General features: G+C 30.0%; 3 protein-coding genes and 1 non-coding gene across 7 annotated transcripts; all 4 read right to left on the bottom strand.

Moving 5' to 3' along the window:
• Positions 1 to 1518: 1518 nt before the first annotated feature.
• Positions 1519 to 3555, bottom strand: LOC137832836 (protein BYPASS1-LIKE). Of its 3 annotated transcripts, none has more exons than XM_068641192.2 (2): positions 3310 to 3555; positions 1519 to 2961 (listed from the first exon to the last, which is right to left on the bottom strand). In XM_068641192.2, exon 2 carries the CDS (start codon positions 2821 to 2823, stop codon positions 1675 to 1677), a length of 1149 nt encoding a protein of 382 aa, XP_068497293.1. In that variant the 5' UTR covers positions 2824 to 2961; positions 3310 to 3555; the 3' UTR covers positions 1519 to 1674. The 3 variants fall into 3 exon arrangements, with proteins under 3 accessions (XP_068497293.1, XP_068497294.1, XP_090159647.1); XM_068641193.2 differs by having other exon boundaries at positions 1519 to 2933; positions 3310 to 3451; XM_090303521.1 differs by having other exon boundaries at positions 1519 to 2855; positions 3310 to 3451.
• A 1575-nt stretch (positions 3556 to 5130) lies between these two features.
• Positions 5131 to 9163, bottom strand: TLP10 (tubby like protein 10). Of its 2 annotated transcripts, none has more exons than XM_068641189.2 (6): positions 8770 to 9163; positions 8413 to 8480; positions 7423 to 7771; positions 7196 to 7283; positions 6487 to 6619; positions 5131 to 6109 (listed from the first exon to the last, which is right to left on the bottom strand). In XM_068641189.2, exons 3-6 carry the CDS (start codon positions 7768 to 7770, stop codon positions 5395 to 5397), a joined length of 1284 nt encoding a protein of 427 aa, XP_068497290.1. In that variant the 5' UTR covers position 7771; positions 8413 to 8480; positions 8770 to 9163; the 3' UTR covers positions 5131 to 5394. The 2 variants fall into 2 exon arrangements, with proteins under 2 accessions (XP_068497290.1, XP_068497291.1); XM_068641190.2 differs by having other exon boundaries at positions 7423 to 7856; positions 8770 to 9010.
• Positions 9164 to 14713: 5550 nt separating this feature from the next.
• On the bottom strand, positions 14714 to 17407 carry LOC150027401 (thionin-like protein). Its single transcript, XM_090303520.1, has 3 exons — positions 17134 to 17407; positions 16735 to 16785; positions 14714 to 14973 (listed from the first exon to the last, which is right to left on the bottom strand). The coding sequence occupies exons 1-3, from the start codon at positions 17252 to 17254 to the stop codon at positions 14945 to 14947; spliced, it is 201 nt and encodes a 66-aa protein (XP_090159646.1). The 5' UTR covers positions 17255 to 17407; the 3' UTR covers positions 14714 to 14944.
• On the bottom strand, positions 15047 to 15120 carry TRNAV-CAC (transfer RNA valine (anticodon CAC)). The gene has a single exon. It is a non-coding gene; the product is annotated as a tRNA-Val (tRNA).
• Positions 17408 to 17796: the final 389 nt, after the last annotated feature.

Below are 17796 nucleotides of genomic sequence, written 5' to 3'. Positions count from 1 at the left end.
AACACCACCACTCCTTTTCAGCTTAATTTGAACTTTTTTTCTTCTCAATTTGAAAAAATTTATGTAAAGTTGCTAATCAACAAACTTAGTAGGAAAAGATTGATGCTCAGTCATACACAACTTTGTACCAAAAAGGAAATATTCTAGAGTAAAAATATTGTTACACTTTTCATTCTTTTAGTTGTATAATGGTCTTTAAGTTTTCTTAGAATAATTAATTTTTTATTTTTAATATCAAATTAATTTAGTTCTTTTCTTTATTCAAATATTTTGAGGTTTATGATATAGTTGAGATATAAAATAGTTTAAAAACAGTGATTAACAAAATTTGAAAGATTTTGTAAGATATGAAATTAGGATTTGAAGGGGACATAATTGATAGGCTTAAATATGTTATGTTTTAATAAATATATCCCTTTTTTTCTAATCCCTCTACTTTTGGTTAAAAGATTTTGATAATTGTAATATTCGTTATTCACCTGATTTCTATGGCAGGTTGAACTATCAAGTCACACTAACAAGAAACAAATTTAGTATATTTTTCATGGAATAAACTAAAAAATAATATCTCCATATTTGCATGGACATAAAAGAAATTCATTTCAAATGGCAAGTCATGCCATGTCAAACATTATAAGGATAAAAATAACTTATTTTTTGTTCAAGAACTGTAAACAAAATCATTCTATTTAAAACAACTTTGCTTTTTGGTTGATGAAGTTTCAATAAAAAGTTTAAAATAACTTAATTCATTTATTAAAATTGGGTAGAAAATGAGAATTAGGTGTTGATAAAGAACAAACTCAATTAATAGACCAAATTTGTTTAATTTAAAAAATCATTAATGTAATTAGCTTAAAAAAAATTCAAAAGATTAAAATCACATGTAATCCAAATTAACGGGACTAAAAATATTGTTAAGCTTAAGGAGAAAAAAATGACAGCATCAGAATAAGACTCGTGGCAAGAGTAGGACTCTGATATTTGCTTTCTATTTCTGGAATCACAGCATAAACAATTTTGTCAGACAATAGTCCATAGGAAACATTTGGGGTGTGTGTGACTGATGAAGGAAATCATAAATATACAAATAATAGTATCATCATTGTTTCTCACAAGTATTGACAAAAATCCATTGCAAGTAAGGTTGATTTGTCTGCTAAACGGGTTTAATCACTCTTTCCCCTTCCAAAATGGTGTTAAGATGTAAAATGTACATTTGCATGCAAGCAACAGTTCCATTACATTGTATTAGGAGACACTCATCTTAAATATCGTATCCATTTTGGACACACAGTGACATACACTCGTATGACATGTATCAATGAAATGTTCAATTCAAAAAATATTTATTGGATTTCTGACAATTTTAACACGGTTCTAACACAATTTTAATATTAATTTTCTAAAAATTCAAACTTATTTTATATTTCTAGTATGGTTATAAAAATAAGGAACAAATCATTTTGAACAAGCCATGAAAAAATATCTTTCTGTTAAAAAAAAACTGAAACATACTTGTACACAATATTTACTGTCAATTTATATAATTTATAATTATATAATATATATAGATATGTGTCTACATGAGAGATAATATGTTTCTCCATGTTCATCGTCTCATATCATATCAGTGTTTATGTGAATGTCTATGTTTCTGCATGCATAACGTACCTAGCTCGTGTAATCAAGTCCCTCAGCTCGGCAAGTCATAATCTTCCGGAACACTTCCCTCACTTGCCGTTCCAATGGATCCAATCCATCTCTTAAGGCTCCACAAACAAGACTCAGCTCTTTCAGTCTCTCCTTAACTTCCATTTTCTGCTCATCTGTCAGTGGAAACTGAACTGAATCTACCAACTCAGTCATGTTCCGGACACAACTTTCAACTTGATTTATCTCCTTCAGCAAACCATTTGAGCTTCTGCGCTCTCGCTTCTTGATCCGATCATGAAGTGAAGTAACTGGGACGCCCCATGAGAATTGCCGTGGAACTGACATCTGAATATTGAGGCCTCTATCCTGGCAAGGAATAGCTGCAACAAGAGCCCACAAAACAAACAAGAGAACAGAATTCATAGTATAAACAGGAATTGCAAGCCCATTTGTTGCAACAATTTCATTCCCACGAGGGGGAACCAAGTTGCTTGCAATGGAATGCAGTTGCTTGGCTGCAGACCAAGATCTTGATACACTCCATGAATGTGATCGAGAAAGAGCTGTGAAGTGGCGGCGATGATCCTTGTTCGTGTTATGCCGCCCAAAAGACCTGTTACGCTGAGGAAAAACTGAACCACAATCTTTCTCATCTAACATTGCCACTGCCAAATCCATCAGAGCCTTTCTGGCCCTCAGGACTTGGCCTTCACTCAATGCTCTCTGATTTGAACCCAAGGCACACAGCACAATTTCCAAATGCTTTAGCCACACTCGAACCTTCTCAATCCCGTTGCGGCTTGCATTACAAATGTCAAGTGCCTTCACCAACCTCTCAAAGAATTCAGAGATTGATCGGTCCAGAGGGGAATTCGAGAGCTGCTCTTTATTGTTCAACAGAATAGCTCTGAATTGCTCATGGCAGCAGATAAATGCATTCAGAAGCTTCTGTATCCAATCAATTGAGAGCAATTCATCATCACTAACCCTGAACAGCTCCTCAAATCGATCAGTAACCTGCTTTTGGAATGATTCAAGCTCCGAATCCCGGGTACTGGATCTGTGATTCTCTTCCAAAGAATGAACCTGTTCCTGCCTGAGACGATTTTTAGAGCGGCCAAAGGAGGAAATTTGTGGAGAAGGGCTGTGATTATCAGCGGAGGACATTGTCAAAAGTCACAACTCTTCACAAAAATTCCCTTTCAGAAAAACAGTAGACAAACACCACATCACATAGAACCCATCAAAAACAGCTGCGTTCTCATTCCTTGCTTCAACTTGCATCCCAATTACGAGTAAAAAAATCTAAAAAATTCAGCATAATCAACATAGAAGGTGCTACTAGTTAAGCCTTGAAGTGATCAAATTATCCCTTTGACCAAAGGAATCAAACAAACAACGATAGTGGAATAGAAATCCAAATTCAAAAAAAGCACAATTTCAATCATATCACTTTTATCTCCTTCAGTTTCAAACTCACTGAAAAGCAATCAACCTCACAAAAAATAATGAAACTTAACATAACGCTAAGACCTGTTAATATCCTAATACCCAGATTCAATTATGTTCTAAAGACCACACAATAAAACACCAGAGATCAAATGCAGGCACACTATGCAAGGAATCAAAAGAAAAACACAAGAAATGAAGTACCTTTATGGTTTAAACCAGGTTTCAGGAACGTACACAACTGAAAATCCAAAGAAAACAGGAAGTTGGAAACAGACAAAGAAAGGAAGCGTATGGCAGAGGTAATGGGCAATGGCGAATTCACAAACTTCTTGCTTTTCTTGATGTCTATTGAAGCAAGAAAAATAATTTAATGAAAAAATAAAAAAAACTATTCTTCTTTGGGGAACAAAGAGAATGTAATAGATCATTTTCTTGCTACTTCAAATTAAAATATTTAGGATCATTTTGGTGTTACAAATAGAATAAAAATAGGTAAAAGGTATGATAGGGAAAAAAAATTATAATTTTTTAAGAAAAAAGTAAAAATAAAATAATTTTTTTCTGTAAATTAAAATTATTTAGGCATAAACTTATAAAAACACTTACACTAGTTTTTTTTATAGGAAAAAAATATTTTTAACTATCATATTATTGAAAATAAAGCAGAGTACTAAGAATAAGGAGAAATAAAATATTATTTGAGTATAACATCTTTCATTTTTATTTATTGATTATTATTAATATAGTGTGATCTAAATTGAACTAGAAAAAAGTGTTAATGGGTGCATTTTTTGTTTTTCCCAAAAAATATAATAATAAATAAAAATAAAATTGGTGCTTTCAATTTTATGTGGTTGTTGTGTATGATTTGAAGCTCTAGGATTGTTCATTGGTGGCTAATAATTGTTTGACTTATCAGATTTTATAGTTTCACCATTTGAGCTGCTTTATTCATTTGCCTCAACATGTTTAGTTGACTTCCACACACAATGTCCCATATCTTCAATCATATTATCCACATTTTATGCTATAATTCAACACTCCAATTTTATTAACATTATAAGAGGAGAACAAAAATGAAAAGTTATTAAAGCTTAGCCAAACCATTACAATATTTTTTTAAAATAACCATTACTTTTGCATTTATATTTTTTATCAAGTAAATGAGTCGTTTGTTGAATATTTCATTTCCATTACAAACTGTTTTATTTCTAATTCAAATCCATTGCTTATTGCTTATGTGAAAGTAGTTTTATTTTTATATTTGACTAAAATATATTTTAACTTTTATATTGTTAGGGTATCTTTGATTTTAATCTTAAAAAAGTTTTCTTTTTCTATTTTACTAGATTCTATTGCCTAAAGTAAGTGGATCGAAAAATCTTAATCGGAAAGGAAAACCTTATTAAAATTGCTCAGTCAATTTTTCGACAAAAATATTCCACAAAGAAATTTCATGTTTTCGGCCTTATTGTGTTCATTTTCTTTTTGGTTTTAGTTAATGAATATAAAGTGATACTATTTCTTGATCAATAGTTAAAGTAAAAATGATTCAAGAATAAATGAAAATTCTTCTAAGAATAAAGAAACTTTTGCTAAAGGTTTACAATTTCATTTATAGAAACTGTTAGAAACGAAAATGGAAAAGGTTTTAGAAGCATACAAATTAAAACGACCAGATCCAATAGATATGTTAATTTGGGAGCAGAAATTGAAGTGGTGTTATCAAAGCTGCTGACACAGTCACTTGTTTTTACAATAATTAGTTGAAGTGAATCTCAAAAGATGATGAATATGTTCCAAAAACAAGTGAAATATCACTATTGGAATGGGTCCAACATTGAGACAACCCATGCCAATAATTCTCCTTAGGCACCATTATTTTCCTGATTCCCAAACAAGTCTTTAGATGAATATATTGGGTGCCCAGCATAGAAGGTACAAGCACATACACCACCATGTGACAGTTTATATGTAGCTCTCCATTACCAAACATGTAGCAGACAGCAGCAGAGCCTAATATATGTTAAATGATGGTCTGTTGGTAGAATCAACTGAGAAAGAAACATAGCAACATTGTATGTTAAAAATGCTCTGAAATCCTATTACATCAGAGATGCACTACGGTTACAATTGAGTCATACAGAAGCTGAGTAACAACAATTGCCTATTCCCATGACACTGATAATGAAAATAGGAAAAGGAAAGTAAAACAAAGGGAAAGATACCATCATCACTGTTTCATTAGCTCTCACTTAAACCCTTTTGCTTCATCATCATTTTATCTTATTCACAAGCCAATTTGGTGTCAAAGCTGCTCAAGCATATTGCAAAAGCTTGGAATGCTGATAAAGGGTACCGATAATCCATGGTGAACATGTCTTTCCCAACTTTGCCAAACTGAAGAATGATCTTATCATGCTCTGGTGGAGCCGGTTGAGAGGGTGTAGGTGCACCAGCAGCTGGTTGGGTGGCAGCAATCAACTGAAAGTTTTTAACAGACGCAACAGTTACTCGGCCGCGAAAATTAAGGCACCAACATTGTAACTGTTCATGCCACCTTGGAGGCTTGTTTTTCAGAACCAAGGGTCTCATCTTGCCATCATCGTCCTCAAGACAGGATTCCCCGATCTCAGAAAACCGTGAACTGCTGAACTCAATAGAGCGATCTAGAGACTTCGAAAATGAGATGCTCCGAAATGAGTCCTCCAGGGCACGGGGAAGAAGCTCTGGCTGGCCTGGAACAGTGCCACCTGCATCCAGTGCTGAAGCCGGTATCGAGTGCATGACACAGTGCATCTTTCTGGGGCCTCTAGTCCCAAGCACATTTAGTTCATATGTTACCTGAGCTATGTTGTAACTCCCAGATGGGACCTTAGGCGAGACCTTTTTTGAATAAAATCTGCGGCTCGTCTTCCCAGTCCCAGGAGGGCATATATGGGCCGAAGAGTATGGAGGCTGTGTATCATTAATAATGAACTTTGTACCAAGAAAATTTGATCTGGAAGTCCAACAAAATCTCATCAGTTAGAACACAAGGGTATTAAATAGAGCATCAAAATTAAATATCAAGTAAATAGGCTTGTGGGAAACTAACAATGGGATAAGAATCTGAACTGTTGCTTTAGATAGATATTTAGGAAAGTGTTGTTTGATTAGATAATATCAGTCACAATGCTTACATCTCTCACCAACTGAAGTTGACATCAAGATCATGAATTCTGCCATTATACTTCAGGGAGATAGAATGCACTCTCCTATTCTAAATTTTCAAATCATGCTTTTAACAGTTCTTTTAAAAGACACAAAAAGGGGCTCCTTGCATAAAGTCAAAGACAACGTAGTCTGCAGGTGTACACTTGCAAGCAGTAAACTCACCTCAGCTTTCCAATGTAGGTGTTACTTGATCTAGAGATGTTGTCAGCATCCATGGAAATAACATACTCAGTGTAAGTTGTTCTCCTTGTCCTCTTAGCAGAAAGGAGGAATTTCCCATTTTCAACCAACAAAGCTGCAAAACTCAAAGTAAAACAAGAATGACCACTGATTAACATTATCCCCCTTATTTAAAAAATAAAGTATTTGGCTGTTTACATAAGATTATCAACAATATATCTTTATAAAACTTTGATGACGGTAGCAACGACAATTCATACATAAAACGACAAAAAAACTAGGTTTGCCCCCAACTAAATGACTATCAAACAAGATGACCCTTTCTTCAAATCGGCCATAAAGGGAAATAATAAACACAGAGACCAATCATAATAGAAGTAACAGATTTCCATGCACAGAGCAATGAGTGAAGGCAGATTAGAGCAAAAAATGAGAAAATATGGATAGAAACTTGATCTATAAAACCCATTTCCAAAATTATCCTCTAACACTAGCAGCAGTAATTGCTTCAAGTATAAATTACAGCATTGCAAGTTCCATCTCATGCAGATCTCAAACCATATACTCATGCAAAGATCTACACACATGCAGACAGAATAAAAATTTGCAAAAAAAATCATGAGCTTGTATGGCAGATCAATACAACCATACAAAACCAAGCATTAACTAAATGTATAAATAGAAAACTTACCAGGGCTGAGACAAAGGAATAGGTGGTATGTTAAATTAGATTTATCTCTTTTGATAAAACATTGAATGATTCCATCCCGTGGTCCAGGCTGAAAAGCAAAAGGAGCAAACAATCAGGGTGTTGCTTCAAACCACACCATAAACTAACATTGTTATAACCACCACCATATATGTAATAGTTTGGTTAATCAAAATGAATCAATCTTCTACAACAGAAAAAAAGCTAACCTGCTTCAAGGACACGGGGAATGTAAGTTTGCCACAGAACTCTGGGCTCTTAACAATTTCTTTGCACATGTTCCTCCAAGACTGGCAAACGGCAGCACATGCAACAACGTGCTTTCGAGAAGGCCATGTATTCTCACTCTCTTCAAGCCGTCTAATGATATCAAATAGCAATTCTGGGGGTAAGCTCGCCCAGCGGCTATTTTGAATCACTAGAGGTTGGTCATGCAAATCCTGCACCGATCCTTGAGATTTTCCTCTATGATGACCCGTAAGTCTGAGATCAAAACTACGTCTAGACAAGCTCCCAAAACTATCCCTCACATCACGAACTATGCTGCGGAATGACATTCTGCAGGTGGATCCCAAGAATAATTATATATATATCTCATGTGTGAACTTCTGATGTACTATATCCAACCACTGTGACCAAATGGCTGCCATTCACCAAATACAGTTATTAATCTTCATCTTTCCAACCAAAATACTCTCTTAAATTAAGACTAAAATCCAAAATAAACTCTATCCTATAACATCAACCAGTGTTTTCAAACTCTCCAAATTAAGCATCCATGGGCATGAAGTTGATGAAAGATGTATTGACAACAATTTAAGTCAATAGGGTTAAACAGCAAACAGTAAAATGCCAGAAGCAACAAGCGTGTCAAAGACTACAGATTTGGTCATCACTCCCAATCGAAAAGGATAGCTCAAAACAGCATTATCATGATTAGGTGGTAACAAATACATAAGCAAAAATGCCATCATTTTGTGTCTGCCATTATTGAAAAAGCAATCGCTTAGTTATCCTACAAATCGTATTTGGGATTTATAAAGAAATCGCAAATAGGCACAAAAAACTAATTAATTACAAGAAATTTGGAAAAAATATCACCAATTCACCGGCCAATTTTGCAGGTACAGAAATGGAAAACTTTCAATTTTCTTTTCCTTTGGCCATTATTGACAACACCAAGGACCAGAAGAAACTACCTCTTTCAACTTGGAGTTAAAATCAAGTCGATCAAGACTCCCAAGCCGGATCAAAAGCCAGCCTTCATCTGCAAAGCACAAAAAAGTGTCAGAAGAAAACTCATCAAAACTTCAAATCCCACTACATCATTTGAGATTTGCCTCCCACAAACACTGGAAACAAAATAACCCCATTTCTACTCCCACCATTTCCCTCCCAGAAACTTACCAAAACTGAAAACCATGACTTTTTACCCCCCCAGCATTTTCAACAGAGACCCAGTAGAATTAAAAAAGAGCCAGATTTGAAGAAACCCTCCACAAAGTGTTAGAATGAAAGAAAAAAAGAAAACACTTTGAATTTGGGAGAGAACGTACCCAGAATAGAGAGATCTGTAGGTGAAGTATTAGCACTAGTTCCTGAGATGAAATCTAGAAATGAATCAGAAAGGGATCACTTTTACACAGCAGAAGATACAACAAAGCAGAAAGACACGAGCTTTAGGTCAGAATGGCAACAACAACATCTTCGGATTTCTTACACCTCCCTCTTCTCTCTCTCTCCCTCATGTCCGGACTCCAAACTTTCATTAAATGTAATTCTTGAGGTAAAAAAAATAAAAAGCAACGTTGTTGAATTATTTATTTAAAAGTTGTAATAATATTTTTTTAATAGTTAAGGTAATTTTGTGTTTAATGTAACCACTTGGTCTCCGTGAAGAAATGGTTCCATAAAGGTTGCGCCAAGCACCATCATGTGCTCACTCTCTCTGCCATTATCATTATCATAATTATTTCTTTTTCTTCTCCTTTTTTTTTCGGACATTTTTTAATGAACTTGTTTTTCCTTCTACCAAACACTTTATGAAAATTCAAACTAATCACATCAAATTAATTAGAAGAAAACCCACCAACGACTTTCTAAAATTCAGGATTATGTAATGAAATCGATTCAATCAATATTTAAATGCAGCTGAAATGGAGGTTTCTAAATTATCGGTTCTTATATTATTAGACACAAACTCATCTTTTTTTTTTATTCAATTTTCTATACCCTTTTAAACATGGTTTGATTAGTTATCCATAATTTATTGTGTTTTATTTAAACTATTTGTTGCGTGGCTGATTTTTATAAACAACATGTTCAAGATTTTTTATTAACAATTTATACCAATTTTTTATAAGTTTTATTTCAGTGACTAACTTTTATATGAATTCATACTTTTTTCTATAATTAAATTTTTATTTACATTTTTTTCCTATTTTTCTGTTAAGTGGTGTTCCTTGTAGAAGTGATATTATTAAAAAAACTCGCGTTGTCAGATACGTAAATTTCACTGTAATTTCTTATAAGATATCATTTTTTTTATTAATGAACTAAACAACTTGAAAAAAGAAAAATATTATATCGTTTTCAAATATAAAAAGTCTAATAACATGTTCAGATCAAAATAATATCATCCAATTTATAAAAATATTTCATTTTTTGTGTTAATTAATTGATATAATCGTGTCATAATAATGTGTAAGAAGATCAAATTCATCTTAGCCTTTTTGAGAGAATAATCTAAAAGAAACTTAGAATATGACTTTGAGTGAGAACCTTCATTAACATAACAAATTAATATATATCACATATAATTTATTTGATTACTTGTAGTAAATAATTGAAGTACTATAATGTTAATTTTTAGACTTTACTTGTATTTCTTATATTCATTCCGGTGTATATATTGTATTATTAATCTTATTATAATTTAGAATTCATATCTTTAGTTTGAATAAAATCAAGGAATTTTTCTTTAATTTATTTTAAAATTATACATTATTCTCTTCATTTTTATTGTTTATTTAAAAATAAATCAGATTTATTTAATAATTTGAAAAATTACAGATGCCAGGTAGTGATACGGTACTACAAATGTTAATAAATAATATAATCAATGTTGCATTTTTTTTTATGATATGCCACCTTTAATTTATAATTTATTATACATATTTTTTTGGTGTTGGAAGGGAAATTATTATACATGATTTTCTTTTAATCTGAAATACTTATTAATTATTCTTATTTGTTTGACCTTATATCTCATTTGTATTTTCTTTTTTTTATCTTTGTTTCAAGTAATCGTATTTTTCTTCCTTCTACATTTCCAAGACAATATTCTTTGAGATTGATGCAGCTACATCTTTCACTAGTTATTCTCTTTGTTTCTTCATACAATATTGAAATTTATGTTGTTTTTTTTTTTTGCTTTTTTAAGTTTTTACTAAAAAGGATTTTTAAAGTAAAAGTTATAACTAAAATAAATCATCTTTAAATCAAAATTAAAAAAAAAGAGAATTATATGCGTAAATATATATTTTTTCAAAAAATTAAATTAATTTTATATCAAAATATTGCGTAAATATATTCACTTATTCATTTTATGTTAGTAGTGTAATTTAATAGAAAAACGTTAGTGTATGATTAAAAGTTCCTACTCATAAGACATGTATTTGATTTTACTAGAGAAAAATGTTAATAATAACATAAAAGTATTTAACATTTATAATTCAATATTTTTTCAATTTTAAGTAAAATACTTGAGCTATGAACTAGTTTTTTAAATAAGTTTTGTTTAATTTATATTTTTAATGTTATTCTGAAATTTAAAAACGTGAAATGCATGATACTCATTATTGGAAAACAAATATAGTAATAAATTGGAAGCAACAGCAATGTCAAAGTTTAGTACTTCATTTACTATTTTTTTCTCCGTTTTTTATGCGTTTATGTCAAAGTTCTTAATGGCAGTAACACCAATTCAATATTTCAAAACGGTATTTAAATATTTTTTAATAAAGTGTACTTTCCACTTCAATTTCATTAATTTAAAATAATTTTCATTTATAAATAATGTTTAATGAACTAAGATTAATGATTGATTGTTTAGGGTTGGAGTTTTGGCTTCAAAGTATGAGTTTGACGAACGACGAGACAATGCTCATTAATCATTATTCAACAACCTTCATACTACTATTATTACTCTACCTTACCATAATTATTATGTTTTATATACTTTCCCTTTTTACCTTTTTTCATTTCCAATCAACCATACCTAATTTTGTTAACTGAGTTATATATATATATAAAATATTAAAAAATAAATTTTAATCTTAATTCAATTAATTTTATAAGTTGAGATTTGTATAATATATTTGGGTGATATGATAAGTTCATAAAACTATCGTATAATATATAACTAATCGTATAATAACTAACTCTAATATATATATATATATTAAAACACTAAAAAAAATATGAAATAAAAATTAATTTTTAGATATCAAAATAATTAGTTAAATAATAACTAAATTAGAGACCATTTTAGAAACTAGAAATAAATAGTTTCTAAATTAGTTTCTATTATGGTTAGATAGTTTTTAAATTGGTATCTAATTAACAATCAAGGTTTTTCTACCAAATTTAGAAACTAAATAATTGGTAGTTAAAACATTGGTGGTTAATTAGATAACAATTTATAAACTATTTAACAATAATATAAACTAATTTAGAAATCAATTCTTTTTTTAGTTTCTAAAATGGTCTCTAATTTAGTTACTATTGCAACTAATTATTTTGGTCTCTAAAAATTGGTTTCTATTTCATGATTTTCTTATAGCGAAAAATGAATTTTAAGACTGATTTAATCTTATAAAACTAGTTTATAAGGTGAGATTATATCCATATTTTTTTTATCTCTAATCGATGTAAGATTAAATTGGACGGAGAGTATAATAGAATAAAATAATTTTTTATATAAAATATAAAATAGTTGTATGAATGAAATATAAGTTTATATAATTAATTAAAATAACATTTTTTAATTTGTAAAAAAAAATAAAAGTATAATCTTTTAGTTTATTATTTTGTATATATATAGTAAAAAAAATTTGGGATAATAGTTTCTTATGTTGTTACCTATTATAAACTTATTTTCTTATGATGATTCACCAAACTAGTTCTAGAAAATTAAAAACCAAATGAATGGAGAAAAACATTGTGATTTATGAAAGGGCAGAATTTAGGTAGAATACACAGATGTTTGAAGAGGAGTGTGGGGTCCATGTTTCCTCTCTGTGAAGCTATTTAGGGAACTGCATTTCATGGCATCATTATGAGGGAAGAACAACACTCAAAAATAGACTCAACTACTTTTAGCTTTCGTCAAAATCTTCCAACTCTTCATAACACCCATAAATGACCATCAAATTCAATTTTTGCTTTTTCCAGAAATTAATACATTTTTTTTTATCTTCTATTGACTAAAATTGAGAATTTATTTTAATATTACGGAGTTAAATTGAAAAACATGCATTATTTTTATTTTACTCTGTCGACAAAAAATTATGTAAGATTTATAAGCTAACTGATGTAATCAAAATAAATAAATGGATACAATATGTTTTATAATTTTTAAAGTAAAAAACATTATTTTGTTTCATTTCCTGTAGTTACGTTATAATAACATGATGCTTTGGAGTTTATTGGTGTTATTAGAAACATATAAAAATAAATATTTGAAAATTATAAAATTAATTTTTAAGTTTAATGTAAAGGTAGATGTAAGGATTAAGGTTTTATGTGTGGTTTATGGACTATATAAGTGAATTAATATATAAATTATGTTATTTGTTGCATATAATGGAATAAGGGTTAAAAAGTGAGAAGTGTATATTTGAGACAAAAAAGGTTTTAGGTGATGTTAAACTAATTTTTGTCAGTAGATAATTAATTTGTTTGAATTGAACTAATTTTCAACTACTTGACACTCTTTTTTCAATACTTAAGTTTATTACATTTGTAAATAGATCAATGTATACAACATTAATTCTGTCTTTGGAATTGAATTTTAGCTTTATGTTTTTCTTGAGAATTTTTGGTTTGCAAGCAAGTTATAAAATAAGTTTTTTTTTTTATAAATGTGTATTTTAATAAAGTATATTGCGTAATACTTTGATACATTATGGTTGAATTATAAAGTGTTTGAAATTTGTGGTACAAACTTTGTTGGTGCTCAATTAAGTTGAGACAAATAGAATGGTTAGTTTTGGTAGTTAGATTCGATTGTGATTTGTAAAGTTGATGAAATTGAATTTATTAACTAAAAGTAATAGGTTCATGGTTGTCAAATATGATGTTGGAGAAAAAGTTTATTCTTCAAAGTATAAAACATTGTTGAAAAGAGAAAATATTAAAAGAAATTCTTCAACAAAATTCCTCCAACTAAAATTCATAATTTTTTTTATGAAATTAGAATTGGAAGAAATTTATTAAGATTAGCCAAAATTCGCTCTAACATAATTTAGTTTCATTGATGACTTTCTAAAAAAACCTTAAACATTTTTATTTATATATAGTTTAAACGACTTATATATATTTATTTTAATTTACTTTAACAATTGTATGTATAAGTTTAAATGTTATATTAATGTTTATCATATAACTGTATATTGATAGAAATACATTAATTGAAATATATAATTAAACTATCAAAATAGCTTCTATCTATTATAACTGTTACTTGTTTTAAACAACTTGCTAAAATAAATGTAATAACCTACACTAGTTAAAGTATATTTTAATTTGAAGTCAAATATTATTCTGTAACGAAAGTATACAAGTCATAAATAAACTTAAAATTCCTTTATTTTCAGAAACATTAAACCTCAGATCTTAGATAAATGATAGAAAATAAAACACGTGTCATATGACTTTTTTTCCAAGGGACCACAGGTGACATCAAAATTTAAAGTTTGTATAATCTAAATTTATTTTTCTCACTTTCATATAAGAAAGATCATCCCAATGTATATTTTTTTATGTGCGAAGACAGAAAATTATTAATTAACATCACCTGTCAGACTTTTCATTTGCACAATTTAACAGTTTTTTTTAAAATATAATTCTAAATAAGAGTATTAACTATCTAAAACCTAAAATATTTAATATAATTAATATAATTTTATTTTTGTTTTTATATATTAATTTTCACAATATTTTTTTTATTATTAACTTAATTTAATAATAAATGTTATCAATTATTTAAGACTGACCTAATATCAGTAAACTACTTATTTATAAATAATATGAGACTCAGTCCATGACCTACAATCTCTAACCCCATACAGAGTGATTAAAAATTAAGTTTATTCTGACGATCCCTGATCAACATATATATCTCTTAATCAACATATATATCTCTTAACGCACACAATAAATATAAATATAACTAATCAGTTAAATATACTATTAGTTAAATATCTTAAAAAATGGAGCTAGTCGGCAGTGGGCTTAATTCATAAAAAGAAACTACTTGATAACATAGACAGTAGTTTATTGCAAATGCATAGTAATATTGGTGGTGATGTATTTATTTCCTTATACAATAAAACATTATTCCTTATATCCAACAAACTTGATCACAAAAAGCTGTCCACAGAACCATGTTTGTTTAGATGTTACCACAAAGACAGAACCAACTAGTTTTCATTCCTTGGCTTTACTTAATCAACCCATTTCCTCCTTCACTGTGGAATCTGTAAAATTAAATCACAAAAGGTTAATCAAAACCTAAAAATGAATCTCCACGTAAAAAATTAAATAACTCTGTGTCTGAGCCCGGGTTCGAACCGGGGACCTCTAGTGTGTGGGACTAGCGTGATAAGCAACTACACCACCCAGACAAGTACATCAACTTTAGGACTAATTATTATCAATACATCAACCTAAATTCACCTTTGATTTAATTTAGCTCCACTCTTTTATGCTTTCAAAATAGAAAAGATTTTAAAGATCGAGTAAAAAATAATCCATTTTTCTAACAATAATGTAAAACAAAAAAATCTTTCAGATATACCCATGAAAAACCAATTTCTATAAAATTTCAACATTTTTTAAACTAATAGATAACTTTCCAAATGACAATCATCTTCATTCTTTCTTAAACGCGGTAAATTTGGCAAAAAAAGAAAAAATATGAAAAAAGAGGAAGAAACATACGAGAAAGAAACAAAAGTAAAATTTAAAGTATAGAACGAGACCTTTAAAATCACTTTTTCGAAATTCATTAAAACCTGTCGTATTATATAAGTACTGAGGCGTTGCGTTTGCTTGTACAGTTGACCAATCTTCCTAGCTATACGCTTGTGTGACTAAAATTTATAAAATTAAATCCGTACAACATAATTTTTTCCATATGATAAGCTTTTAATTTAACTTATACGTCTAATGTTTAATGTAAGAGACTAAAATAATTTTATAATATACAATTTGAATATTTAATGGTTAATTAATTTATTTAAAAAGCAAATAGAATGACGATAATTATCATTGTCTTTGGATATTATTTAAAATGTGTTATGTGAATCAATTGATCTTGATGCCGTGATTTGCTGTTGTAGTGATCATTTACTAGAGGCCCAATTAACTTTCAACTTGAGCAATTGCTTCCTGCACCCAACACAATTTCAAAAATTCCAAAAATACCCTTTCCTCTGAAAATGAAAATCTGGAATTGAATTCTGGAAAAATAGATTATTGTGTTCCGGATATAAAAATCCGAAAACAAAAAATCAAAATCTCATTCCAATAAAAAAGTCTGGAATTGAAAATAATTCTAGAAAAATTTATTCGGTCCGAAAAGGGATCCGAAATGTAATTTAATATGAATCCCATTTTTAAGGGTATTCTTGTCTTTTCCGCTTTTATTGGGTGCAGTTATATGGTGCAGAAAGCAATTGCCTTAAACTTGGCTAAAATTGGGGCATACTGACCCATAAGAAAAAGTAAATTAGAAACAGTAATTACCTCCTGCACCCCCAAGCAAATATGAACATGCACCAGATGTAAATGTAAAATGACAAAAATACTCGTCAAAGAAAAGAAATGTGAATAAAAATATATTCTAAAATCCTTTTTTCAGAATATTTTTTCGAATTTATATTTCCAGAACTCTTTCCTGAATTTCAAAGTTTATTTTCTGAAATACGTTTTCAGTTTTCAGTTTTCTGAAATAATCTAATTTATATTATGGAGAAATTTCTTAAGCTCAACAAATTTAATAAGCAAAGCAATAATAGAAAGAAAACACCAATGGTACTTGATAATAAAAAGACATTTCTTAGTATAATTAAGCTTTGAAATTAATTATTATAAAAATAAACTCTGTTAGCACCAAGTCAAAAACCCACGCACATGAAATCTTACTCGAGACTCGAATTGAGTTTTTTCTTAGTCGTTTCGTTTTATTGATTAATTAAAATGTTAAAAGAAAGTAATGTAAGAAGAAGAAATATTACCTGGACCGCATCTAATGCTGCACTTGCGTTCACACCGTGCTTGAAGCCTCGCTGCATGCCACATTTTCACCTCTCATCATCATATACACATCTCAATAATACCTACATCTAATTTCATCTTCTGATTTTGCCAAACATTCAAAATGTAAAACTAGTTTGCACTATACGATTAAACCAAAGCCAAGCCAAATTCTTCAATTAACGAGTTTAGGTTTGAAGCGTAGTGTAGTTTTACATGATTAAGCTGATTCAACAGTTTTAAGCACAATTAAAGAGCAATCAGAGTTACAGAAAAGTAAAGGAATGAATTAAGATATTTTATTAGAAATAAAGATTTGTTTATGATGAAAAAAAATTGAAAAAAAAAGAGAAATGGTAATGAGAACGATGATGACTTACAGTCTCTTTGAACACAGCCGGTAGTGCAACCGTCGAGGCAATCGGCAGCATCAGGCACAACGCTCTCCATTTGCGAAGCGATGAGAAGCAAAAACATCATCGCAGCCATCATCTTCTTCATCTTCTCCTTCCACTTTCTTGAAATAAAGCAGGTTTTGATTTCATATTTATCTACTCTACCCTAAATAAACGACCATCCTTACTCGACGAATTACGGAAATGCCACGCCATATCTGAACGGCATAGGCACATGCAGTGCTCTCACAATAACTACATCCTTATCCATCAGCCACCAATTTTGAACACTGTTGAAATTATCCTTCAAGGCCCAGACAATTTTTTTGAGAGATGAAAGAAACGCCAATTAATGCATTCAGTTGTGGTATTTGTGTGGATATTCATAGTTTCGTATTCATACTTCTCACGCATACGTTTATATCAAACTGCGTGTCATTAATATCAAGCCACGTGGATTTCACCAAGTTCGGTTCTAGCGGGTGACCCCATCCAAAAACCTCGCTTCACCATTTTCGACATTTTTTTTCAGTTCCTTCACTTAAAATAAGTCACGTAATATTTATACTCATTTTTATTTTTGTTTAATAAAAATAAATTATAAAAGAGATATTCACTAAAGAAAACAGGTTTCATAATTTTTTTAAC

The sequence above is a fragment of the Phaseolus vulgaris genome, chromosome 6 (genome assembly GCF_051622355.1).
Source record: "Phaseolus vulgaris cultivar YP4 chromosome 6, ASM5162235v1, whole genome shotgun sequence".
Taxonomy (NCBI): domain Eukaryota; kingdom Viridiplantae; phylum Streptophyta; class Magnoliopsida; order Fabales; family Fabaceae; genus Phaseolus; species Phaseolus vulgaris.
Note: the sequence above shows the minus strand (reverse complement) of the source record. Positions and strands in the feature narration are given on the sequence as shown.